Raw genomic sequence first — 26544 nt, 5'->3', positions numbered from 1 at the left:
TCTCAGGTGAAAGTTACAAACTTGTTCTGACAATCTTTCCTGGGCTGTCAAAGATTCTGGGTACCATTTTCTAGGTGGGTTATGTTACTTTATGTACCTCCCACTTTTTAATAAAATAGCAGATAATGAATGGATACATATAGATTTGATGTGCTGTTCTCAACTATCAAATTTTGTAGAAATAAATTATCTTCATATTTTGGCGTTAAAAGAAAAAAAGGGATATCACTGCTTAGGGAAAAATCTGGAAGTGACAAGAGTTGCTTTTGCGGAGCTTTAAAAGATGAAACCTAATAAAACCACAAGCAGACAAATGGATACTTATGACTCCTGAGCTGTACCAAGAAGCCCCACCAAAAGTCTAATAAAAGTGTAAGCACACCCTGGAAACAGTGTCACAGGAAATTATTTGTACTAGGTAAGACCTGTTCTCTTTTTGCACCATTAATATTGAGGACAACTACAGGAGAAATGGAGGACATTTAAAGTCTAAGTTAACTACCTACAGATGCAAATATCTATCAACAGGTCCTTTAGACAGACACATGCTTGCCTGATTTTGAAGTCTTTCAGGATTAAACAGAAAAACCCCAGCTATGTTTAGTAGCCCAACGAATTAATACATTGAAAAAATATCAATTTAATCTAATAAAAGGGTATGCAGTTCAGCAGATCAAGGACAAGTAGTAGAAAGACACAGGAGAAGGAAAAGACAGATGCAAGCAAAATCTATTTCCTAATTCTACTTTCAACAATATTGGGAAAAGCTGATAAAGAAAAGTCAGAATTCTAGAGTCTCACTAGACCATCTTAGATGTTAAGATAGAGGAGAACACTCACGAGTTTTATTGTTCTTTCTCTGGGGGTTATCTTTTTTATGGCAATAGCCACAGGATCTACAAAATTCAAGACCAACTCAGAATCTGAATGTGGCATTTTCAAACAGTGAAATATTTTACAAACAAATCCTGCAAAAAGAATCTTTTGACAAAAATAAAAATATTTGTGAACCTCTTCACGCACAAGATGAATATATTAAAGTCTGTCAGCATTCTGGAAATATGTGCTAGAAAGGTCACTCTCCATATCTTAGTTCTCCCTTTACTCTTCCAAGAACATGTTCAAATAGGCATGACAAACCATTCAGATTTTGTGTTTGAACCACATTATAAACAAGCTGTCTGCTGAGTACAAAACCCCCTGCATCTTCTGTTTCATTTAGTTTTACTCAACATTTTAATTAGTTTTCATTTTTGCCTAGTATATTTGGCATATATACTACTTGAGAGCCAGAAGGAAGTTTTAACAGACAGAGCCCTGCCTGCTCCAAGAGGATGAAACCAGCACCATCTGGCATCTGAAATAGTTGTGGGGGCATATAAAATGAGACTTATTTTGCCCTTCTTCCATCTCAGGCTGTAGGGATAGTGCAAAGAGAATAGCAGTTGGGAGAGAAGAGACAGCTAAGAACTTACCTTGCCCATGAGCTTTCCTGAGTATGGAAATCTGTAGTGGAAGGCTGGTGACTACTAGCACCTATGCTATGCCATTGTTAACATTCTTCAGGAGAGTGTTAAACTGTAAGATAACCTGATTTAACATCCATCTTCAGCTGTTCCAACTGCCTGCAGGCCACTCCTGAGCCTTGGCATCCATTAGTCCTAGGATCTCGATGGCCTGCTGTCCTAAGGGATTATCAGGACTTAGTTGCAGTGGAAGGCATGTGGTATGGCCATTATAATTAAAGCACATTGAGTTTTCAAACTCAATGTCACTTTTAGAGCAACAGCCCTTGTCAATACTGAGGAGACAAGAAGCTACAAATGCTTGGGAGAATAAGTTAAGAGTAATGAACAGTTCAGTGGGAAAAAAAGGAACTGAAAATCACAAAGTAATGAAAACACTTTTCTGTATATTCTATTTCTAAAAGGGTCAAGAATATAACGGTCTAGGGATGAGCACTGAAAACAAAAGGGATTGAAGACAATGATCCATATGAAGAAAAATGGGAAATCTTGTGTTTCTGGTCCCAGTGAAAAGCAAAAAAAAAGAGTGCTCCAAGGGAAAAATAATCCTTGTATGTACTCAACCTCTTGGCAAATAATTTCAAATATAAGGGAAAAATCTTTCCCAGATGTGCAGTCTGTCAAAATCCCTGTCACAGGTATCACATAGGCTAAGAGCTTAACAGGATTCTACAGAAGAGTATCATATATACAGACACCATTATCTTTCAGCAAAGGTAAATAATGACAAATCATGAGCATCTTCGTTCCTCAGAGATTAAATCAACACTCAGATGAAAGCAAATCTCTTATTTGGAACATTTTGACTGCGCAACAGAGAGCAGAGCAGAGGTCTCCTATCAAGCACTGATCTAAGCTGGCCTGGCTGATGGCCAGGGCACACCAGTACACAAAAAACAGGGCCAGAGCAGTTCTAAGATCAGAGTGTGGAGGAGGGCTTAGCCCTGAAACACCAGGCATCAAAACCACTTCCAGTCCTGGATCTAGCTCAGTCCACTGAACTGGTCTGATCCCAGCCACAGTCTATGCATCCCCAGTAAAGATGTACACACAGACTGAGGCCTTCAACATCTATTCATTAATGAAGCTTTCTCCTAATCTCTGACATTGCTGATTTTGGTCACTATCAAAGTGTTCATTTGAACACTTACTAAACATCTGGTATTACACCTAAGTCCCAAGGGCACAGGTAATAAGTATTCTTGTGAATGCATTGACCTAGCTAAAGAACTTTCCTGTGTCTTCTAGGAAACTATTTATTGCTGCAGAAAGGTTTGCAATTTCCTGTGCACGTGTCTGTCAACTGATAGTATCTAATCACAGTTACTTCCTATATATACACACACAAACACACACAGAGTACAGACCCACGGTTTTCATCCCATACAAAAATGGCCAAGAAGCTTCAGTCTGAAGCTACATATTGGACACAGACAGAAACTGCAAACATTACCTTCTGAAACCAAAACAGACAACCAAATGAGCCCAAATCATCAAGTCTCAGATATGTACTGAGGAAAAGGTTATTCAATATTGAAGATGGTTGGGGAGAAGGAGTCTAAAATGTACTTTTGAAAACACTCATCTCATATAGGCCAACTGTGTGTAGACATCCTGGCAGTTTTAAAGCCCTATAGCATATTTTAAGCTTACCTGCTAAAGCACAAATCAGCAGGGACATCCAGCTAGGTCACTCTTTCAGCTGGGGTCTCTCTACCCCAGTGTTCAAAATAATATTCTTGGTTGCTCATGGGCATCCAGACCTAGGTTAAGCTCTGAGTAAAAAACCTGAGCTGCAGGATGTCTTTCTCAAGCACAAGCTCCCATGCCAACAAAATGGCACCTTGCATGCAACAAAGAGAGTAGCACAATATTCTGCTCAGTAGACAAAATCTTGGCTAAATAGCAAGAGCTGAGAAGAGGTAAGAGACCTAAGGATTGCAAACAAGCAGCAGTATATTACCTGTCTGAATAATTTCTTTAACAACAGAAATATATTCCTCAGGTTTCTGATCAGTAGAAATCTCTTTGCTGCCTCCAGCTAAGCTCAGTATCTCATAAAGAATCTCTGAATTCTCCACTCCACAAAGCAGAATTACCACATTATCCAGAGGTTTTAGAACTTGTTCCAGAAAATAACTTCTCTTTTGGTTCAGGCAGTTAAGAAGTCCACATGAGAGTATCAGGAGTTTACATTTATAAGACAGTAAACAGAGTAGCTCCTGGTGCTTGAAAGATGAATTTTCTAGATCATAGAGTAAGATTCCTTCTTTTTTCACTATGAGGCCAAAAAGAGATTTTAAATACAGAGCCCACTCTTCTGCTTCTTGTTCATATATCACGAGGATATCTCTTGTATTTTCTAGAGAGAAGAAAACAAAAAAAAATATTTTCAAATGTGTTTTAAATGCATTATAAACATCAGAAGACAGATTGTTTGTTCCCCCACCCTGCAATAAAAACTTAGGGTTCTGAAGAAATTAGCAGAAATCAGCTCATCACCTGGAAATGACAACCATCTCCTTATTTCTAAGACCAAGGCAGAAAGATGGCCCACAGAAATACTGGGAAAATAGCTCAGGATATTATGTTTAGAATAACTAATATTTCAGAATAAATATTGAAACTGCAGTGTAGGAAGCAGAGCACATTCACATATTCCGCTCCCACCTAGAGCCTTGACAAATAGGCAGCAGTATTAAAAATGGAACACTTCACTTTTAATGACAGAAGTAAATAATATGTATTTGAACTCATGAACATGATCTGACTTCATTAGAAAATTAATTAGTATGCTTAGGATATTTTGTCAGCATGGCATCAGGATAGCAATTTGCACTCTTGCTTTACTGTCCTTATTCTAAGAAAATTATTTGAGACCTGACAAAAATAAATCTAGAACTGTATTTTTTTCAGTTCTTTCCCTTTAAGATGTAAAACATGATGACAACTAATAATCTTCTGCAGAGTTACTAAGGTGACAGTTTGAGACAGAGGCAACAGGTACAAACTGAAACACAGGAGGCTGCTCTGAGCATCAGAAAATGTCTTTTTTTTTTTTAGTGTGAGCTATGACACAGGCTGCCCGGAGAGGGTGTGGAATCTGTCTCCTTGGAGCTACTCAAAAGGTGTCTGGATATGGTCCTGGCTCTAGGTGTACAGGAGAGCTCCCAGATGTCCCATCCAATCTCAGTCATTTGATGGTCTTGTGAAACCATCAAAACCTGATATGATGAGTAACACAATAACGTACCTCAAGCCAGGGTAGCCTAATGTGTAGTTCACAATAACAGCCCACAATGGAGCAACAATGTGAGGCTGAGGAATAGATACAGCTTCTGCACTTTGCCTTCACTGCGCTTCACAGTGTCTGTCTGCTGGTCAGGGTCAGGCAGCCTGACTGACACGTGCCTGCAGTGCACCACAGCTCCTTTGAGCTCATAGCACTCCCACTGTGGGGATCATGGGATATGGAAACAGAGAGTGTACACAGAGTTAAAATGTTTCTGGGGCACACAAAGTGGGATGCACTGTTAGAAGCATAGTACAGAGGCAGCTAAGGACAATAAAAAACTTGTCAAGGATCCCACATAAGTCCACTTATAAAAGGAGAAACTGAACCTAGACCTCCAGGATTAATGCTTAAATTATTTGTCTTCCCTTTCTTTTAGAATAAATTATTTCTATACCTTGTTCATCCATTCTTTCCTTTGGAGATACTTGAAACAAAGCTTACCCAGCAAAAGCTGATTGAAACTTGTGGAGTAGGGACTCTATCATTTAGTCTCTTGAGTTCATTATATATCTACAAACTCCTCGGAGGACTGTTGCCATCTTTTCAAGATCTGTGAAACACATCCTTTCACAGTTTTCTGTCACAGGAAATCATAAAGAGCCATGCTCAACATTGTAGCAGATGATGGTATTTCAAGTTAACTAACTCTTAACAATATACTAAAACAGGGTAATATTTGTCCAAATGTATTTGGAGAGATGAATACTTTATTTCCCATGGTAAAAACAACCTGAAAAATACCTGTTTCTGATGAAATGCTGAATATTAATAGTAAGAAAAACAGCAGTGTCTTTCTCATTTAACTTGGAGCAAAATAGTTTGTCTTATGATGCTGGGATTAAAAAAAGAAATCTACTTGCCACAATGTTGTTTTCAGAACCTCATCTTCCATAACACTCATAGACAGTCATGCACAAAGTAGAAACAAACAACTATGAATTGCTGCAGTTTCAGAAGAAACTGTATTAACAGTGCTGTAAAGCTCTTTCAGTCTGACCACACAGTTTCATATCACAAAAAATGGAAGAAGCAAGTACCTTCTATTTTCAGTGCCCATTAACTAAAAGCACTGTAGCAGTTCTTTAAAAATATGGATATAAAGACAATACTTACACCATAAAGAAAATTTAAGAGTTCATTCTTTACACTTTGTTTGAATTTACTTGGTTCTAACTTCCAGCCATAATATAATTTCATATTTCTGCAATCCTAAAGGAGCATCTGTTCTTCTGCTCCCAGAAATCCATCCTCTAAGGTCTTCAGATTCCCAGAAAGTAACTCTTAGCTTTGCCTTCATTACAGTTTGCAAATTGGGATTAATACACTTCCCACTACAATGGGGACATTTTAGAACTCTTCCTATTTTTTGTTCTGCACTTTTGTGAACCCTCGTGCCTTATCAGAAAACCAGAACTGCATACAAGCTAGGGGATCCTTCATACAGCGCATGGGTATGCACATGAGCTCATAAACAATGAACTTCATTCCCATTAATTCACCCCTGTGCAAATGGAAAGTACAAGGCTTGAGTATTCAAAAAATTCTAAAGATAAAAGTGAGAAACATGCATTGAAAGGATAAAAGACGACCAAGCAATTCCACTTCCATACGGAATATCTGCACCAGTCTGCAGCTTTGATCTTGGCTAAGCAGGAATGAGAAAGGGATTTTATGATGTTTATTGAAGGCTCAACTGCATTTCTTCTTAACTATATTGATTTTTATATATGAGAAAGAAAGCTTTAGTTGTATAAGAAAGGGGGAGTGAAATATATCTAACACCACACTTGATGGAATAAAGGCTCTGCAGCATACATCTCATAAAGCTCTAATGCAATATGCTTCCCCTATTTAATTTGTCTTTTCTATCTATATACAGAGGGAATAGGCATGCTGTTGAGCAAGGTTTGTGATACTGCAGTTTGGTGCAATGTTTATTGAAGCAAGTAGCAAGTGCTATCAAGTTACCTATGGGAAACCAAACATGGGTATGGTTTGAATTATAAACTTGCAATTTTTTTTCTGACATTGATCTGCCTTCTGTATTACGAGTTAACTTCATTATTAAGCAGAAATGTAAGGCTTGCATCTTACTTGCCCCAAATTGTATTAGGAGGTGAAATATTATATTTTGAAAGGCTTGCCTGAATCGAAATGTGGAGTCAAAGTTTACCCTACAAATAGCTACTATGTCCCCTATCAAAAATCCACTCTACGTACTAACAGCTTTTTCCTGTGATAGTGTTTTTGCCTTCAGAGATTCTACTAAGAGGCATATGCAGGCACCTTACTTGAAAATTAAGGTCCACCAAAACTCTGCCTTTAGAACAGTATTATTTTTACCTGAAACAAAAAAAAAAATCCCCCAACAAGTCTAGCATTACTGCAACCCTACTCAGTATAGAATATATAGTAACAATGCTCAACTTTCAGCCAGAGTTTTTTCCCCTTCATTATTTTCACATCTTACTGAATAATTCTTTGAATTTACTGCACTTGAAATATAATGTAAGTTGAGAACAATTTTGTTCCCTTGAAAGTTAATGTAATAGAAACTATCATATCCTGACAAAATTAAGCTGTGCTTCATCTGCTCCTACTTGGAAACTGACTCGAAGGTAGAAATAAAATGCATTATTAGTTCAGCAATGAGAAATGGTAAGAATTTTTGCAGTCACCCATAACCTGAAAGGGGTTCTTCTGACAAGCAAAACTCTTCTCTAGTTACTGGTGCATGGTTGCCCAAGAAAGCACATCTCTTGTCATCTGAAGGGCTCTTTGAAAAAACCTGCCAGATACTGTGAGACTACTGTGACCAAGCAGGAATCAAGAACTTGTGCATATAGGGCAAAAGAACATGTATTTTATGGCAAGAATTATAGGTTATAGAAGAGTGAAAAAAAGCAAAAGTATAATGGAGAGTTAAAGGAAACCTTAAGGACTCTGCAATGCACCAAACACATCAGGAAGGCCAAAAAAAACAAATGGAAAATTGGGGTCTAGTAGCTGCTCTTTAACAGATATCTCAGTTTATGAACCTTGCAGTCTGTAAAAGATCATTTCTGTGTGTTTAGCAATAATCAAGGAGCTCTTGTTAATGCTCATCTTCGAGAATACTGCACAGGTTTCAACTCATTCCCTATCTTTTTAAAGGCCTTTGAGGTTTGTAGGAGTTGGTAAAGGTTTGTAGGTGAAATGTTTTACTTCTAGATATCTTTGACCTGGATTTTACTACAGTGGTTTCCATAATTCAGCACTAACAGACTTTGTTTGACTTAAATAAGGCTGATTATAATTAGGATGGGGTTAAAAATTAGCTCTACAGTCCCACTACCTTAAGACATTTTGGTGAAAAAAAGTCAGGTTTAAACATCAACTTTTACCCAATTTTTAATGGAAAGATGGATCACCATATTTCTCAGGGTTGTCCAGAGCTTTTTTCAGTTAGGGTACTGGAACCTAACAATGGAATTCCCTGCTGTTCACTCAGCTGCCAATGGACTCCTATCACCACATACCAAGCCTGTCAGTCAGCCCTGACAAAAATGTAATGCAAGTCTGTTTACAATCCTCACCTCAATCCCATCAGCCTTTGATACCTGTGTGAAGAAAACACCCTCTCAAGTTGTTCTCCACCCCTATGTTGAGAAAGGATAGGATCAACTGCTAGACAAAGCATAAAGTTTGTCCCTTTTATTTCTTCCTGTCCTCACTTGGGGAATAGAAGGTTGTTTGATTTTTTTAAAATTTTGGTCTTGAAAGACATTAGAGAAAGAAATGTATGAACTCTGTCAGTATGCAATGAACTACTGTCCATCAGCAAAAATATGTTAAAATAAGTACAGTAGTTAAATATCTCACTGGAGAAGTAGAAAGACACTGAAACTCTTGCTCACTTTCTCATAATATATTGATGAAAAATCTGGGCAACATAAGTGATACAGAATGACATCCACTGCATCTTTAATTCTTTTGTGAATAGCAGACTACACTCTCCAGGATTACCATGAGTATCTTTTCGTGATAAGAACTCACACAAAAAGAAGCAGTGCTTTTTTTTCCAGGCAAGCAGTGCCAGGATAGAGCTATTCAAGACTTTAAAAGTTGACTGCACTCACCTACCTCACCCTGTAGGATGAAACTATGGATATAGTCATGAGGGTCATGACACAATGAAAAAAAAAATAGAGCATGAGAAATATCAGGAAGCATAAAATAACCCAGACTCCCCCTCTTTGCTCAAGAGATTTTCAAAACTTTTCTTCTAATCTCAAGAAGATTCATTTCTATCTGGGCTGTATGTGGGATGAGAATGACAAGCATACATACTAGTTCAAATAAGACTTCAGGCTAAAGATTTTTAGTTTCTTGGGCCCTTTGCAATCTTTTGACAAATATTTAAATATTCATCTCTTCACACTGCTTGCCCTGATCACTAACAGTGATATGATAAAAATTGGAAAAATTTTCGCTAGCACTTCAAACTACCCCTGCAATCTAACATTTGGAAACAGAATGAGAACATTTAATTCAGCACTAATGAGTGACCTTAGCATAACAAACTGCCCCTCACCCATCCAGAAGGCATTGATTTTCCCAGTCAACACACCTCATGCAGATCCAGTAAATGTGTCTCAAAATGCAAGTCCAGCCCCTGGTTTCTGGAATTCTGCAAGGCAAATCCCCTGAAGCAAGCCAAAACGCATTCATCGCAGGAAGGACAGCAGAAAGCACTTTAGAACTACTTGCAGATAATGGAAAACATTTTCAAAGCAGTTCATGTTGCTTCTCTGAGGTGTTCCAGTAAAGGAAATGAAAATTATAAAAGCCACTTGTAAACTTTAGAGTGAAATCACAAAGTAGCAAAATTGCTGCAGTGCTGTGGTACACCTGTTTCAATTAAAGCAATTATCCTAAAACAAAGGGCATTCCTGCCCTCACTGTATCAGGCAGCAGTGGCTGCACTCTATTCTCAAATGCCTATTTAACTAGCATGTAACAAGAACATTTTCATTGTTTATGTACCTTTTGTTGGTAATTGCTAAATTGTACGTGAAAACAAATACTTGCTCTATCTGTATGAAATCAAGCCTCATGACTTCACCCTTCTTCTTACTAAGTTTAGTGAAGCCTGGAGTGGGCAAAATTAGGTTCTACAGGGAGAAAAATTTTTTGTACAAATGGCATCAGTTTACCCTTGCTCCAGTTGGTTTTCCCTGTAAAGAAAACCACTGATCTTCCCTAGAGTAACAATGGGAACACGGAACCAAAAAAATTCCTAGGGTGTCCTTCCACAGCATTGACCTGGCACAGGTAGACCAGAAAGATTCCTGACTATCAAACATGACAAAGCTAACAGTGTGCCCAAAAAGCTGTTTCTCATCAAGCACTATGGCCTTGTTTCCTGGTTTAGGCCTTTCTCTCTGATCTGTCCTAAGAATCCATCCCTTCAGCTGAATATCTACTGATGGATACGCTTGCTTCTAATGAACAAGGTTAAACACAAACATGGGATATAGGGATAGAGAGATCAGAAGCCATTTCTCTATTTCAAGGTAGACCTCCTCCTCCTCTATCACAATTGCAAAGAGGTAAAATCTCCTGTCATTACAGTCACTTCTTTGAGAGCAAATCGCACTGTCAGTAGATTTTAGCACAAAAATATCAGGTAATTCAGAAATTATTTATGACATGGACAAATAATGAAAAGAAATATACCATAATGACAGCATGAAGAGCTGGAGTAATATGCTAGTTTTTTATGATTGCCATGGAACAAGTCCTTAAGGTATCATGAAAAACTGAACAAGTCACAGAAAAACCTGATGAAGCTGTATCAAGTTTGCACTTCCAGAAGCAACCACCACCTGAAGATTTCCCTTATACTATAACTATGGGTTTATAAACATGAAATATTTAAAAACTCTTAATTTCAAAATGTCCTGTCAGGGCAGACCAAAGCATCCTCTTTATCTGATTTTTTTTTCAATTGCTAGTGTTTCTCTTATCAGGATGCCTTTAGATGTTCTCATCCTGACATAGTGCAGGCAATTTTGAATTTATCATCACATTTAAACTCTACTGATTTAAATTCAATGTCTTTGTTTCTTTCTTTGCCTTCTCTTGCTTTTTTCACCTGCCCCCTTTGATTCTACTTACTTTAATTTCTCACAAATTCTTAACTTTAATTTCTTCAAAATAAGAAACAAAGAATGGAATACATGTTCTGCAGATATTATTTAGAGAAAACATGCTTGTGAAATTCAGTACATTTACCTCTATCACAAGAGAATATATTTCAGGAAATAGTGCTTACACAACAAAACAAAAACCCACTGATCTTGCAAGAAATAAAATTTGGGGTAAGTTGCTGTGATTCCAACAGCTATGGTCTGGGAAGGTCACACAATGGCAACTGATGTTCAAACCAAGAAAAGTGTCCTACACATTAAGTGGTCTAACTTGTATGCCAGGGACTTGACAGACACTGGTCACCAGGCAATGTTTATCAATAAATAATACCATTTACTGCAATTTATGCTCAGATTTGTGTTCCCTGAATTTGTAATGTGTTTAAATACACTGAATTAACTATAGGTGACATCCCAACAATTCCTAAATTACAGATTACCATTGGCACTAGAAATCTGTAGAAATCTGGCTGAACTCAGAACAGTCATAGAATGGTTTGGATTGGAAGGGGCCCTTTAAGACCATCTCATTTCTAGCCCCTGCCATGGGCATGGACACCTTCCACTAGACCAGGTTGTTCAGAGGCCCATCCAACCTGGCCTTGAATCTTCCCTTTTATGGGGCATCAACAGCTTCTCTGGGCAACCTGTTCCAGTGTGTCATCCACACTTCTTGGGTTTTTAAACCTGCTGCTTCCTTTGCCACAAGTCAAGAGTACTGAGGGAGGGCTTCTGAGATCCACAAATTAGATGGCTTGATCTTCTCCTGCTTTTGCCATCTGATTATAAATCCATTTTTTAATGCAACTCATTTACTTGAGCATTCATCCAGAAATTTAAGTAAATGTGAGAAGCAGCTTTTATTTGATACATAACATGTCTGAGTTATGAGGCTGTAGAAGAAATTGTTCTCCAGTTCTAGTTCTTTTCTTTCCTCCCTTTCTGACAAATACATGACAGTCACTAAAAACACCCAAGCACTAACAACAGAATAATCCAAGACAAATCTCTCATCAGTGGTGGACAACCTCTTTGTATTTTTGTTTGGAACTCTTTAACAGCATTCATGCTAATGTTGCGCACTGAAAGAAGTAAATGAAGTAGAAAATAATTCCATAAGTGCGCAGCTTCATAAAATGAGCAATGACAGAGCTAACAGCGAGTTAAAAACCGAGCTAAATAAAACACTCAGGAACAACTTTAGTGGAAGGCTGACTTCTCTATATTAAACCCACCTCTGCTTCCTCTCTACTGCCTTAAGACAGATTCTACAGAGCAGCTATATAAGAAACAACTTGTATTTCTGTCCATCAGATAAAGCAAACAGCTTAGTTAAATGAATGCCTACCTGCCTTCACAAATTAAACCACGTACCTGCAAAATTGACTGTGATGCCCAAATGCATGCTGCAGCTTGCACGAGATTCAAAAGACATTTTTCCAATAAGAATATGTCCTCAGTATAGGCTTAACACACACAGTTACTTCCCCCCCACCTTGCAAAACAAATTCTCAACATTATTAATCGTCCTAAAATAAGAACAAATTGCAGAGTTACCTGGATAACAATTCTGGGTCCTCGTCCAGTGGGGAGACCTTGCAGAAAGATTATGTATAACTACTACTGCTTTAGACCACAAGGATGCTTCCCGGAAATAAACCAATTCCATATGTTGAGGTTCTTGCAAACAGATTTACCATACAATACATACATACCTACCCTACATTACAGTATAGCCTCACTGTGGGAGAAACAGGAAAAGTATGTCTACACAATTATGTAGTCTGGAAGAAAAGTATCTCACCAGTACTTCCACCTTTTCAAGCATACTATCATCTATTTCTAGTTCAAAAGGTACAGAAAAGAAAGTGAAAACAAATCTGTCCTGAACCACTTTTGAGACCAAATTAAACCTTATCTCACTACAGAGGACCTGTGTAGTTCAAAATCAGTAAAACTCAGAAGCTTGAGGTAGCCAGGCTAGGACCAAAGAATTATGAAGCATCCTGCTTTTTATATCATCAAGTCCCTTGTGGTTTGGCCAAACGTGTATAACTGAATTGTTACTTTCCTCTTGAGCATTCAGAAAAAAAAATCTTAAAATAAAACAAGTCATAGGTCTATCACCATGGTCATTGTACTTGTATTTCATTAGTGTCCATGTAAGACTCCTCAGGATCCCGCTGTTTAACACACTACTGAGTGCCAGCTGCTCAGCAATAACCACTTGCACATTTGGTAAAGGCATGAAAAACAATGTGCAGTTTTAATCCTCCTCCTCTGGAGTTTATTCTGCCTGTTCCATTTTCCATTTACTGCAGATTAATGTTGTAAGAGCAATCACCCCTCATGTGCACTGCCTGCAAAGGCCATAGGACCAGACTAGAACAAGTCTAAAATAAACTCTCTTCAGCATACCTTGCATGGCTCTCAGCCCTCACTGCTGAGCTCTGCAGATCCTGCTCAGCAGGGAACACCACTTACCAACATGGAAGCAGCCTTGCAGCATTTGGAAACAAAGTTCTTAGAGTGCTCCCTGCCCACATCCACTCAGTGCTAGAGCACACTAACATGAGCATGAAGCTGAACTCCCACTCTCTCAGGCACACTTGTACCAAAGCAGGTGCCTCAAGAGACACCTGAGCATAGCAACTTCTACTGAATCTAGAGCTGGTACAGACTGCAGTGCCATATGCTCCTGTAGAGTTTAATGTCCTTGCAAGTACCTGGCCTGGCTTATCAGGATCACAACAAAATGAAACATTTCTTAAATTAAATTCTCATGATGATATCAAAATTCAGTGATCCAGATTTTAGCAATATACCAAGTAGAGAAATAGCCACAAACAAAACAACATGTTCAAGAGTTAATTTCAAAAAATGACAGTGCTTACACCACTTGAGAGACTTCTCATCATTTTGATCTTTCAGTAAGAAATGAAAACCTATAAAAGTAGAAGAACTTAAGTTTGGAAACACTCCTCTAAAGACTTCTACTACTTTGATATAGACTTAAATGCTGAACTATCATTTATCCGTACTGGATTGTTTCCTTGTTACACAATAGTGAAAACTTTTCCACTTATTAAGCAAAATAGATTGTTTAGGGGAGAGCATGTACATTTGGAAACTCAAATGTCACATTGCTTATCTGTGGCATAATTGTGGTGAGAAATAAAATAGCGTAATTGACTTTTGTAATACTTTAAGTATTAAAATATTACAAGGTTAATGTTCAACCCTTGATTTCTGATAAAAACAAGTAGCTTTTTACAGAAATCTCCAATATGTTACATCCAATGAATGAGTTGTCACAGTTTGAAAGGATAGTTCTGCCTTTTAACTATGTTATTTAAGGCATGGTTGTGTTCAAAATGAATGCTATTTATTATTATACATGTCCTTCAAAATGAGCATGGACTTAACAATATGTGGGAGTACAAAAACTATGACATACTTTACATATTTACTAGCTAAGATACAGAAACATGGCTTGCCATTTTAATGAATTCTATAAGCATCAGTGTTGAAATACAGGCTGTAAGTTTGCCAATGAAACATAACTGTTTTAAAACTCTTAGAAAGCCAGCTGACAATTGCTTGGCAAGAACACTAGCAGAAAATTAAAATGAAACTGTCCTGAATGTACCCTTTAAGCAGAAAATTCTTCTGCTTCCAAACTGCTAAATGTAGGATCTGGCCTAAACTTTCACTGAAAATACATTTTCCCCAATTCAATCATTACAGACTATTTCATTCAGGGCCAAATTAGATTTGGCCTCCTCTGAAATAGCTAGTCTTGAACAGGGAATGGAATTGATATGGGAAAGAAACACATTTGAAAGTTTTAATAATAAGATTACTGTGCTACAAAACTAGAATGCATGTATCCTTGAAGTTTTGATTAAAAACACTGGCAAAATTTCCTTTGATAGTGTACAGCAACAAGGCTTTGTTGATTAAATATAGTTATTCTGAGACACACTAGGCTGGGGAATTAGCTTTCCATGTTTAGAGGTAGGAAGTCTACAGCAACCAGAGACTCAGTGAAATATCTACAAATGGACATCTCAGGCGGTGGAGGAAAAAAGGTATATTGAGTTTTGTGCATTTTTATTAGATTTCCCATATACTATGGAATATCCTTTCCAAGCAAGACTACTCCTATCATTTGATTAAATCTTTATAAAGTTTCCTCATAAAAGCAGCCTACCTTTAAAAAACACTGTTTGAAAGATTCAGATGAATTTGAAATGCAAATTACCTTTAGATACTTCAAGTAAGTTTAAGCTGCTAGAGTTTACTTTCTGGACAGAGCTAGACACTCAAAGATGTTGGGAGTCTATCTAGCTTACTTGAAGGCCTTGCTTTTGTCAAGAAAATCCATAAATGCCAGAGGTTTATGTCCAAAAAGGAGACAGAGGAGTCCTGCAACTTTATTTGAATAAACAGAAAGATTCCACTAGGGCACACACCTACAGGGTTTTCTCTCTCGAGGTTTCAGAGGGCACTTTTACCCTAAAATCCCAGCCACATGGTGCCCTCTTCTTTTCCCCACTGGCTGAGGCACTAGCAAGGTACAGCCTTCCTGAACTGCCCACCACACATCTCTCCTTGAATCTACCCCAGTGTTCAGAAGCTCAGGCTTGTGCAGACCCTTGTCTGTTTGAGCGGCCAAGCTGACTGGGCTCTGCAACCAACCTGGAGCCCAGAGTCAGTAGAGACATTAAGACCCATTTCAAAGAAGGTAACACCCACACCTGCACCCATCAAATTGCTTAAAAAGGCAGTAGCTTTCCTGTCAATCCCTCCTCTTATTTCTCAATTTGCCTTTTTACAAACACTAGTTATCATTAACTTAAGCCTTCCTAACAACCAGGAACACTTGAAACAGCCCCTCCCAACTTTTTTGTGTCTGGTCCCTACATCTGGAGTGGCAAGTAAATAAAGTAGACAATGACAGTTCATATTAGTCCATGAATCACTGGAACTCCTTGCTATGGCTACTGAGAGCTGAAGTCTCCCATCCTTTTCTTCCTGCTGAGAACTACAAACCTCCAGGGTATTAGAGACCTTGACCCAAGTATGATAGGTCCACACATGTCCAGCTGTACCGACTGCTGTCTCTGCTGTCCTGGTTGAATGTTACCAACAGCAAAGGCCAAAGGCAGCATCTGTGCTAAGAGCACTTCCTGTCCAAGTCAGCACAAATGACCTCAAGTAACCCGTGTAATCTCAAGCAACCCCTGACTTTCTGCCCCTTCAGCTCTCATTGGGGAGCAGCCTGCAGCACCCCACACCACATCATTACCAGGCCAGCTGGTGAGGGATGTGATGCAGACTCTCCCACAGCTTCCCTCCCAGCCTAGTCCCTCTATTTATCTTCATCTTAAGGAGTTGGCGCCTCAGCAGCAGGATCTGAGCAAGCCAGAGAACTCACCTGGCTCGTGGCAGCCCTTCAGTTTTGCTGCAGCCAGCCAGTACACAGTCTTAAACTGGATTTAAAAAAAAAAAAACTAACAAAAAAACCCCAAAGCAATAAATATCATTACACCATGTATAAAACAATGTCACAACATACATCACAGTTGAGATGGCCACAAGACACAAAGCATCACCACACAATTTTAGAAGGCTTTAAGCATTCACCCATACAGAATAACACCATAGTTCATCATAAGGCTTCAAGCATCTCCCCATGCAGAGTAACAGCACATCACTTCAGAAGGCTGCAAGATCTGCCCTTCTTGTTCTTTAGCCCAACCTTTTACACCCCTCATGTCCATGCATTGCACCTGTGTGCCCTCTGTTCCCTTTGGTGTTGGTCAGTGCCCCTGGGCACTCCATGGCTCACTGCTGTCAATGCTGCTCATCTGCTTCTCACAGCTGCAGCTCACTGGGGATGAGGCTCAGCCACCCAATTCCACAAACTGTGTACCTACAAAACAACTCAGTGGACACTAGCCAACTTACTGTTCATGTCTCATTCTTCCTGGCCTCTCTCAACCCTGCACAGGGTTTGAAGGAAATGGGCAAAGGCAGCTATGGAGATAAAACACACACACATTCACCAATAGTGGTAGAATAAAATACATCTCCTCATCTTTCCCGCTAACCAAAAGAACATTTGAAAAATTGTTCTCCCCTTGGCATGAAATTCAAATTAGACAGAGAAGATCCTGTGTCCACCCCTTTGGTCCTGTGGGTCCCTGCACTTTTTCCCATCGGGGGTTGTAAAAACTGTGCCATTATCATTGCCTGTACCTTTACCTTTCCTTCATCCCTTCTTCCATATCTTCTGTATACCTGAGATGCCTTTCTAACCAACCCTTGGAAGGGCCCACTCAGCCTGCTCTCCTGCCCCTGCCCCTGCCCCTGTTGCATGTGGGCTCTCACCCTCCCTCAGTTTGAAGTAAACTTGAATGGAGACTATAACTCACATAAATTGTTTATTTCAGTTCCTTCAAACGAAAGGCAGTTGAAAAATAGTGATCAAATAGTCATTTTTCAGAGGATTTTTTTCCCTCTTAAAATGCTCCTCTAAACTGAGTTTACAATGGGAAAAAGTTGATCTAGGCAGACACAGTCTGCTTGTACAACATGAGACACACTGGCCACCTTCTTGGGAGTTTTTTTACATCAGCCCAAGCACACACTCCTGGCCAGCACTACAGAGTCACAACTGAATTAGAGGAATGCTACAGCAAACACTGCAAAAAAATCTTAGTAACAAAATTCCTTAGGAAAATAATTTCTTCTTGAAGGAATTTATACTGAATACTGCATATTTACTAGTTTCCACAGTATTTTATATTTTTAAAAGGAACCTAATCCAACTCAGAATATATCTGGTTTCTGCTGTTAATATGGTTTTGTTAATTTATTAAATTTATTTCTGTCACCGAGCATATTATAATTTAACAAAAAGCAAATGCCTAAGCCTTTTCAATCACAAATTTTAATAAAGCAGAGGAATACCACACTTGTGGCTTCTGATTAAAGTACTGCTTGTTTTCATTTAATGCTCACTAGCATATTAGCAATAAACTGCTTTGAAGCCTGTACTGTATTTAGCCTTTCATTTTTACAGAGGACACAGCACGATTTACATGAAGGCTTTTATTTTCAGTCTTCAAATGACTAAAAATTGTCCATGTTCATTCCAGGCATACATTCAATTTTTTTCCTTTCATCTATTTAAACTGTAAATATTTCACAAATAAATTAAAATTAGAAAAACAGAAGGGTATCCTATATGAAAATATGTTTAGCATATATTACCTTATTTCTTAAAAGTTTAATTAATAAATGTCATTCTATTAATTGTTCCATTTTTCCCAAAGCTTCTAGAATTTTTTTATATTTTCCACTCAAAAATAAATAATGCTTACTATTTCAATTGTTCCTCTAATCTGATATTAAAAACAAACAGACAAAAGACCAGTTTTTACTGACTACAGTAAACAAACTTGAATTATTTATTCTTCATGACTTAACAATCACGCTGTAGAGAGAACAACTAAAAAATTTAATATTTATTTTTGGGTTTGGGTTTTGTTTTTTCTTTTTAATTGGAAGCAAGTATAACAACAAGTAGTGAGTGAAAATATCATCATTACATATTGACATGAAAATACCCTGCTTTGTTTGAGAGGCACAACACATGCATGTCCCCAATGCTGAGAAATATGGAGGATATAGCACATCAGACATGAATTGAACTGTATGTGACAGGGTCTCAGGTTTGGGAACGGGATTGTTTATATTTTAGTCTGACATTATTTCTTGTAAGGAAACTCTTTTATGCATGTCTAGAGTAGGGGATCTAGGACCAGGTGTTAGCTCTTAGATCCAGCTGCTCTATTCAGTTTCACCTTAACTTGGTGTCAGGGCAAAACTCTGACAACTAGGAAAGCCTCATTTCTGGTGTTGGTTTCCCCAGAAAGGAAACCCAAAGATGCAGGGCTAGACAGAAGCTGTGGTACACCCCAGCAGAAAGACCAGACACAGCCATACATTTTTTCAGCTATGAAGACCTGCAAGATTAATTAACTCACTTGAAGTGAGTTTACCAGTAGGTACAGAGAAAAAACGATGAAACTTGACAAAAGCACTGCATTTCAATTTCATGGTCTTACACAAATTCTTTATTTCTTACACAGAAGCAACAGCAGTGAACTTTAGCCACAGACTGCAGCTATTTATAAACAAATGTGTAAAGTTTCAAGCCCTTTCCATCTGTTAAGCATGTGATCCAAATGTAAACGGGTGCTTTTCAAACTCAGCAGTACCTCTGCTTGAACAGCCTCAGTGTCAAACAAGTGTGGGACGCTTCTTACCTAACTGTACACAAAAGCTCACAGACACATTGAAAAACAAAGTAACGATGGGGATGGTAAGACCAATTTGCTTTAACTGTCAGGCCTGTGACAGCATAAATTATACACTGTGGCTTCATTCAAAGCCTTGCTTTTTTACAATGCATTGAGCCAATAAACACTAAGTGAACATCAATATCATTACATGAAATAGACTCCAGTTTAAATCTTGCTATTCATGACTCCCTTCCTATCTTCCTTCACAGTGGTTTCAAAAAAATATTTTCAATACCATTCTGAAATTATTATTTTTGTTCACATTTAATAAAACATAGGGGCTTTTTTTAATCACAGTTCACATTGCAATAGTCTGGTTTTGATTCATAAAAAAGGTAAGACAACTTTATTTTTTTAACAATAGTCAGAAATCACTGGACCTCCCTGTGGGATGTAATTATATCACAAACTATTGCTGCTGTTTGCATTGGGGTGCTTAAGCTTGTTAAAGGATATAAAACCTTCTTTATTACGTACAAGCAAATAAATGAGTATATAAATGAATCAAATCCTCAAAGACCAGCTTCAAGAGATACACAGACAGGGAAAGACTCACACTGTGGGTTTTGAGTCCCTGGGCACAAATGTTCTTCTTTTAAGAAACTGAGATTGCTGCTTTCTTTCACCTTTATCACAACATCAGTGGTATCAGTGCTACAATTTTTCAAATGTGGGTGATCAAGTGCCTCTATGCAAACTTCAGTAATTGCTGCTTGCAACAGAAGGGAGATGGGAGAGGATCAGCTTAAGGAACACAGCTTGTTAGGATCAACTTCTGAATAGGAATGAGCAGCCCAACACTTCCGAAGGCAAATTATAGCTTTGAGGTACTTCAGTTCTGGCTTCTTTGATACTCAAATTATGAATACATTATTAATAATATTATTATTACTTAATAATTAATACTGAATATTAAAATTAATATACATATTATGATGGTATTACTTAATCTGCTTCAAAACTTCACCACTAGACCTCCTGGATTTTGAATCAAATCATTGTCTGAGAACTCTTTTTTTTCCCCCCTAAAAGTGAAGGAGCTGAAAAATTATTTACTACTAAAAATTTAAGCTCTCCCTAATTCTTTAGAAAAACAGAAATCAAGTAATACTTATGTCTGTTCACTGCCTAGATTCCCTCCCAGAACACCACTTAATAAACATTGATGCAGAAACAGCTGAAGACACGAAAATGTACACTGTGTAAGTAAAGGACACACAAGCAAAGACCTCAATGAAGATCATTACATTCCTGAATATGGAGAGGAGCGATGACTCCAACAGGCAGAGCAATGAAGTTATCCTGTCAGTGCCTCCTGTTTCAAAGACTACAGCATCTTTAATGGAATTTGCATAAAATTCATCTAGTTAGGGTATCCTACAGCCTCCTGACAAGTAACAAGCCTGTCTGTCCCACCAAGCATGCCAAACGGCTTTTAAGGTTTGAGCTAGACTAGGCCTTGGGCAATCCACCTGAAGCAACCTCAGTACCTCACAGATGCTGTTTCATCAGGAGAAAACAGATTTCTATGCACCTCTGTACACAACAGACCTCTTTCTACAAAAGAAAGGTTTGATGCTGTGGCAAACCTGCAGGAGAGAGGTTTGTGTGTGGAGGCTGCAGGTGGATGAGGCTTAGGCAGAGCAGCACATGAAAAAGTGACAGAGACAAATTATGCCAGAGTAGAAGGCCAGTGCATCCTCTGCTGGCTGAGCCTACTGTTACTTGTTCCCCTGCCAATGTGTGGAACTGGCTGCGAGCAGCTGGGAAGGCAGCCATCCCTCTTTGGTGTTTTTACATATTTACTCAGCAATTACTCCAGCTATTTCACATGCATACTCACGATCTGACTGCCTTTATTCACCAAGATCCAGACTCCAAACTATATGCCCCCAGGTCATGCACAGTGGTATCCTGTTATTGATACTGAATGATCACTGAGCATACTTCTATCATTATCAGAATACCGCCCTGCTGACTGTTCACATCCACAAACATCAGTGTGCCTTATAATTGGGATAGCATATGCATATTTGGAAATGCTGTTAAATGCAGTTTTGCTCATATATACAGCTTTCTTCTTTAAAGAAGCTTGCAATACTGGGTATTGGGTCCAGATAGAAAACAACGATTACAAAAACCATACCCATTTCACCACCTGCCTTAGGTAGAAAGCAAAACAGTACTGAGTTTTGATATTTTATCTACAACTAACTTATTATAAAACAGTTGGAAAAGTCACTCTGCCTTTCTTCCCTGGTGTTTTATCTGTATAATGAGAGTAGTAGGTAAAGATGGCTTGCAAAGCTAATGTCCTTACAAAGCTGCACTTGATAACTAATAACTAGTGTGGTTAGTCTGATGTTATAAAATGATACGAAATATACACTGCTTGGCAAAAAACCTGTCTTGATATCGGAAGCAGTCATTTAAAATGATTAATCAGAATAGAAACACGAAGCATTGAGTCACCTTTGCAAACTCAAGCCCTTAGACATCTTTTTCTTGATTCCTCATTCAGAAAATGAGGATAAAATATTGTTCCGCCTATTAAAAGAACCACAAAAATAACACTGAGCTCCCTGCAAGCAAGTCAGTCAAGCCTCTAGTATCTGTCTTTCATTTCCTTTTTATTGAGTGCCCAGCTTGGCAGTCCCTAGCTTAAGTGTTGCTGAGCCTTGCAAAGACACATGAAGAAAATGGGAGCCATAGATAGACAGTATTTCTGTGAATAAGGGAACACGACTGGGGACACAGGGACATGGAGTCACAGGTTTCTGGTTCAGATTAAGCGCTGCCTCTGTTTCACATGAGGACTTCTGGAGTAATTTTAACTTTTCATCACATTTTTCCACCAGTCAATGGGATAATGTGTTCCAACACTACCAAGGAAGTAACAAAATACACACTAACAGTGTTGAGGCACCCAGATATTGCCACAAACACCAACAAAAGCATAAACAAGGAATTAATATTCCTGTGCAAAGTCTAGCACAGTTTTGCTGCACACTCCAGGCTGGATGCCATATGGAGACCTGAGACACTGCAAGAGGATGATCAATTTTTAATTAATGACACAACACATGATTAGCCAATTCAGACTATCCCAGAGGAGGCACACACGTAGAACCGAATTAACTTTGCTTGTACAACTTTCATTTTTTAATTTCCCAACTTCTTGGCACTACATCTCCTCATCTTCAGCAAAGCTACGTTGGTACTGCGACACCGTGAGAGATGCGCCAGAGTCAAGAGCCTGCTTGCACTCAAGGGCTACTCTCAAGGGCAAGCTCTCCATCCCCAGCACCGCACCGGGACTCGACACCCTGAGGGAACCTCCCCGCCCTCACAACCCGCCCCGCACCGACCTGCCGGGCTCATGGCTCCGCTGCTTGCGCTGTCCCGGCCACCAAAGCCCCGGCCCGAGGGCGCTGCCCGGCCCGAGGGCTCTGCTCCAGCCCTAGGGTTCTGCCCCAGCCCTAGGGTTCTGCCCCGGCCCGAGGGTTCTGCCCCGGCACGTGGGTTCTGCCCCGGCCAGAGGGTTCTGCTCCAGCCCTAGGGTTCTGTCCCGGCCCGAGGGCGCTGTCCCGGCCCGAGGGTTCTGCTCCAGCCCTAGGGTTCTGTCCCGGCCCGAGGGCGCTGTCCCAGCCGCCGGTGCCGGACGGAAGCGGGGCCGGTCCGCGGTGGCTGCGGCCGGCGGGCTCCGCTGCCCCCGGGCCCCACCCATATCCTCCCCTGAAGACGCACACCCACAGCCGGCATCGCCCCGCCAGCCGCGGTACGAGCCCTCTGCTGTCGAGGTGCTCGGGGTGTGGGGAGAAAACGAGGTGGGAGTCGGGCGTGTTGGGGTTTGGTTTTCTCTGGTACTCGTCCGGTGGAGAAAAACCCCTCAGGGCCGGAAGGCAGCTGGGATGTGTCCGCCAGCCGTCAGGTGTTCTGGTGTGGTATGATTAGCACCTCCACGATATTATGCCATGTATTTATTTTTTGGAGTGGCGCAGAGTAAAACAAAATCTGAAAAAAGGTCAAAACAAGCAGCCCGTGAGAGATGCTGCAAACACGTCAGCTCACTGCTGCACTGGCTACCAAATTTAGGACTTATTAATTAAGGGAGCATCTTCCAAGTTCAAAATAAAGGCCAGACCCACCACAAGGAGTTGGAGTTTCCCCATAAAACAGGATTAGAGAAAAACTGAAAGAACTTTCTGAATTAAGTTTTCAAGGAAGCAAACCTTTTCAAACCATTTTGTGCACAAATGCGTGCTCCTTACCCACCCAAACTTCTATGTTCACCTTCTCTACCTGAACTTTTATGTTTTGGGGCTGATTTTAGTGAAACATGGCAAAGGTTTTAGAGATCTTAAATGTGAGTTTGCTAAGCACCAGTTTCAGGAATGCAGATGTCCAAAATGAAGAGACTCTGCCTAAACTGAAGGAAAGGCTGCTGAATTAATTCAAGCAGTACAAGAGGAAGGGAAATTCACATAGAGGAAGTCTTTATAGATGTCTTAGTGTGACAAAACCTTCACAGCTTGCAATCAGCTACTAACCACAAATTGCAGGAGGCTGGACTTAGTCAGGGAACTACTTCTGTAAAGACTTTGCACACTGCAGGGTCTGTGTCTGGCTGAATTACTTGGAAAACTGAACCCTCTGAGCTGTTCCTGTTTCTGTCATTACACAGGTAGATACTTTTTGATTATTATCATTTGTTATGTTTCAGGGGTTATTTGCAGTCACTTCTACTAACATGTGGGCGGTTTTGGTAAATTTCTGACTTGGGCTGGCCTACCACACAGAGGAAACATCTAGCTACAAGGACATTGGGAAAATCTGATCTAGATCCAGTCATGTCAGGGTACATGTGCATCAGGAAGAGAGCATGGAATGCCTCCCCTTGTTCCTTGCTGCTCATTTTTTACCTTTGGATTTTATTCATTTAAGTGGCGGGTATCGGGGCAATATCTCATTCCACTGCTGTATTTTTGGGTGCAAGGGATGCAGCCCTACAGTGTCAGTAGTCTTGAACTGTGAGCAGGATAAGCACAAATGAGTTCTCTTATAAAGGAGGGTGCAATATGTCAAAGATAAAACGTTTAGAAACTCTGCATCTGACTATTTTTCCATGGCAATAATAATTGCTGCTTCCTAAAAGATGGGTTAGGTAATGTGGTTGGATGCAGTTGGGATGATTGAGAGTTCTGAACTGTGAGGATCTTCCCTCTGGAAACAGGAATTCATAAGAAGAAAAACAATCATTAAATACAAATGCATTTAAATATAAAAACAACTAAAATGGAACTTGGAACTCATGGAACTCATGGAACTCATTTCAGTAAAAACAAAACAAAATTAGGGGGTTATCCTGGGTGTCAGGATGAGGAACGAAATGGATTGTGGTAGCCCAGTTGTTTACATTGTGAGAGCCAGCGCTGTGGAAATGAGTCCTAAAAGGAAGAACACAATTTGCTTTACTCAGGTTTTAAACCAAACAACAGGCAGGCTTCTACTAGTCAAGGAAAGAAAAGCCTTCATCAGAATCCAGAAGCAAGAGGCCCTGCTCTGCATGGAGGCCCTGCTGGAGGCATTGGTCAGTGCACATGGCATGCCTGGAGACCTGTAGTGGCCAGGGCAGAACCTGTGCTCTCATCTGGTGGCCAAGCTGCTACATGTAGGGTGATCCATGCAGGGCTGGAAGGAGACCATCTGGGACACGTTGCTGAGAAGATGGAGATGGAAGGAAGGGCAGGAATTGTGTTGTTAGATCCCAGTTTAGGGAGGATAAGACTTGGTGAGGATTTTGGTGGTCGTAAAAGACTGCTTGGTGTGGTGCAAGTGACTTGTTCGTCATGGTGGGGTGCACCTTCACCTCTCCCTGCTGATGGTGAGGCTGAGTCTGCTGGGTCTGTGCTTTTAGCTGGACCCAACTGGGCCTTTGCTACTTAGCTCAACTAGTTAACTGTTGAACATGTTTTTTTCCTGAGCTGTGGTGCTGTCATCACAGCTTTTGAGACAATGATACTGGCCTGACACCATGGGAACGGTGGACACTGTGCTGGTCTCTGACTATTTGCAGCTCAAGACAGTGTTAGGTATACCAAGGCCTACAACCAGCAGAATTACTTCTAAGAGCAAAACAGCTCAATTCTCTAACTGCAGGGTTGTTGCCTGCCTTCATGACTGCTTTTACCAGCCCAGTCATGAAGATTTTCTCTGGAGTAATGTCTGCATATGACTAGGTATTACTGCCAGTGTCAGCAGACTCCTACTTACAAATTAAGTTTGCTGTGGCATCTTTCAGAGGTTGAGGTCTCTCTACAAGTCCAGCAGAAAAATTAGGTTCCCTATTTCTTCAACGTCCTAATGATTGCACTTTATATATATCATAAAGCCACAGAATTTATAATTTATGCTGGAGGTGTAAAAACACTCACTGTTTCTAGGCAAGGAAAAACTACTTAAATTATTAAGCAACCTCAGCGCGTGTCATGAAGCAGTGCTGCATTAGAGGGAAAAGAAATAAAAAACCCATGTTAAATCATGAAAAACATGTCTTGGGAATGATGTCAGTGTTGTGTTTAAGTTGTCTGGCTGTCCTCAATATGAATTTCAAGCTTCAATTTTAGTAAATTTATTTTAAATATAAGCTTACTTCCAAACACCCCAGATTCATAACACTAACTTGGGGACAATTATATACTTCTGTAATGCTTTTCAGCTTCAGGTTCTCACTGATCTTGTCAAAACTACTTTCTTTCTAATACTGCCTTTGTTTTTCCCTTTGTGAGCATTCTGATATTGTTGGAATGTTGGCTTTTCCTTTGGATATAATTAACATTCAATACATTGCTATTATAATTTCCTCCACATCTTACATATTTGTTTTCCACAGGTCTGCTAAGGTTTGAAAAGCCTTTTTTCTGTTAAAGAGCTTGAAATGGTTTTGAAAGCTTTATTCACTGTTGATTACTAACTTAATTTTACTTGTCGATTTTGTTGTAAAATCCACTGACAGTATTGCTAGGCTATAGTACAATACAGACAATATTGCTATAATTGCCAACATAATCAGTTGGAAATATTGCAAGTCAGATGATATTGTTAGTCAGATGATATTGTTAGTTTTTGTATTTTAGCAGGAGTTTGCATGTAGTTTA

The 26544-nt window shown here is 39.6% G+C and overlaps 1 protein-coding gene across 1 annotated transcript in view; it reads right to left on the bottom strand.

Moving 5' to 3' along the window:
* BANK1 (B cell scaffold protein with ankyrin repeats 1) overlaps window positions 1-22942 on the bottom strand; it is a 133388-nt gene extending 110446 nt beyond the window's left edge. The window contains exons 1-2 of the mRNA XM_018926816.3: window positions 22756-22942; window positions 3490-3888 (exon numbers count right to left, since the gene is read on the bottom strand). Of these exons, the coding sequence (XP_018782361.3) occupies window positions 3490-3888; window positions 22756-22768 (412 nt within the window). The 5' untranslated portion in view covers window positions 22769-22942. The remainder of the gene's footprint in view (window positions 1-3489; window positions 3889-22755) is intronic.
* Window positions 22943-26544: the final 3602 nt, after the last annotated feature.

Source organism: Serinus canaria, chromosome 4, assembly GCF_022539315.1.
Source record: "Serinus canaria isolate serCan28SL12 chromosome 4, serCan2020, whole genome shotgun sequence".
Taxonomy (NCBI): domain Eukaryota; kingdom Metazoa; phylum Chordata; class Aves; order Passeriformes; family Fringillidae; genus Serinus; species Serinus canaria.
Note: the sequence above shows the minus strand (reverse complement) of the source record. Positions and strands in the feature narration are given on the sequence as shown.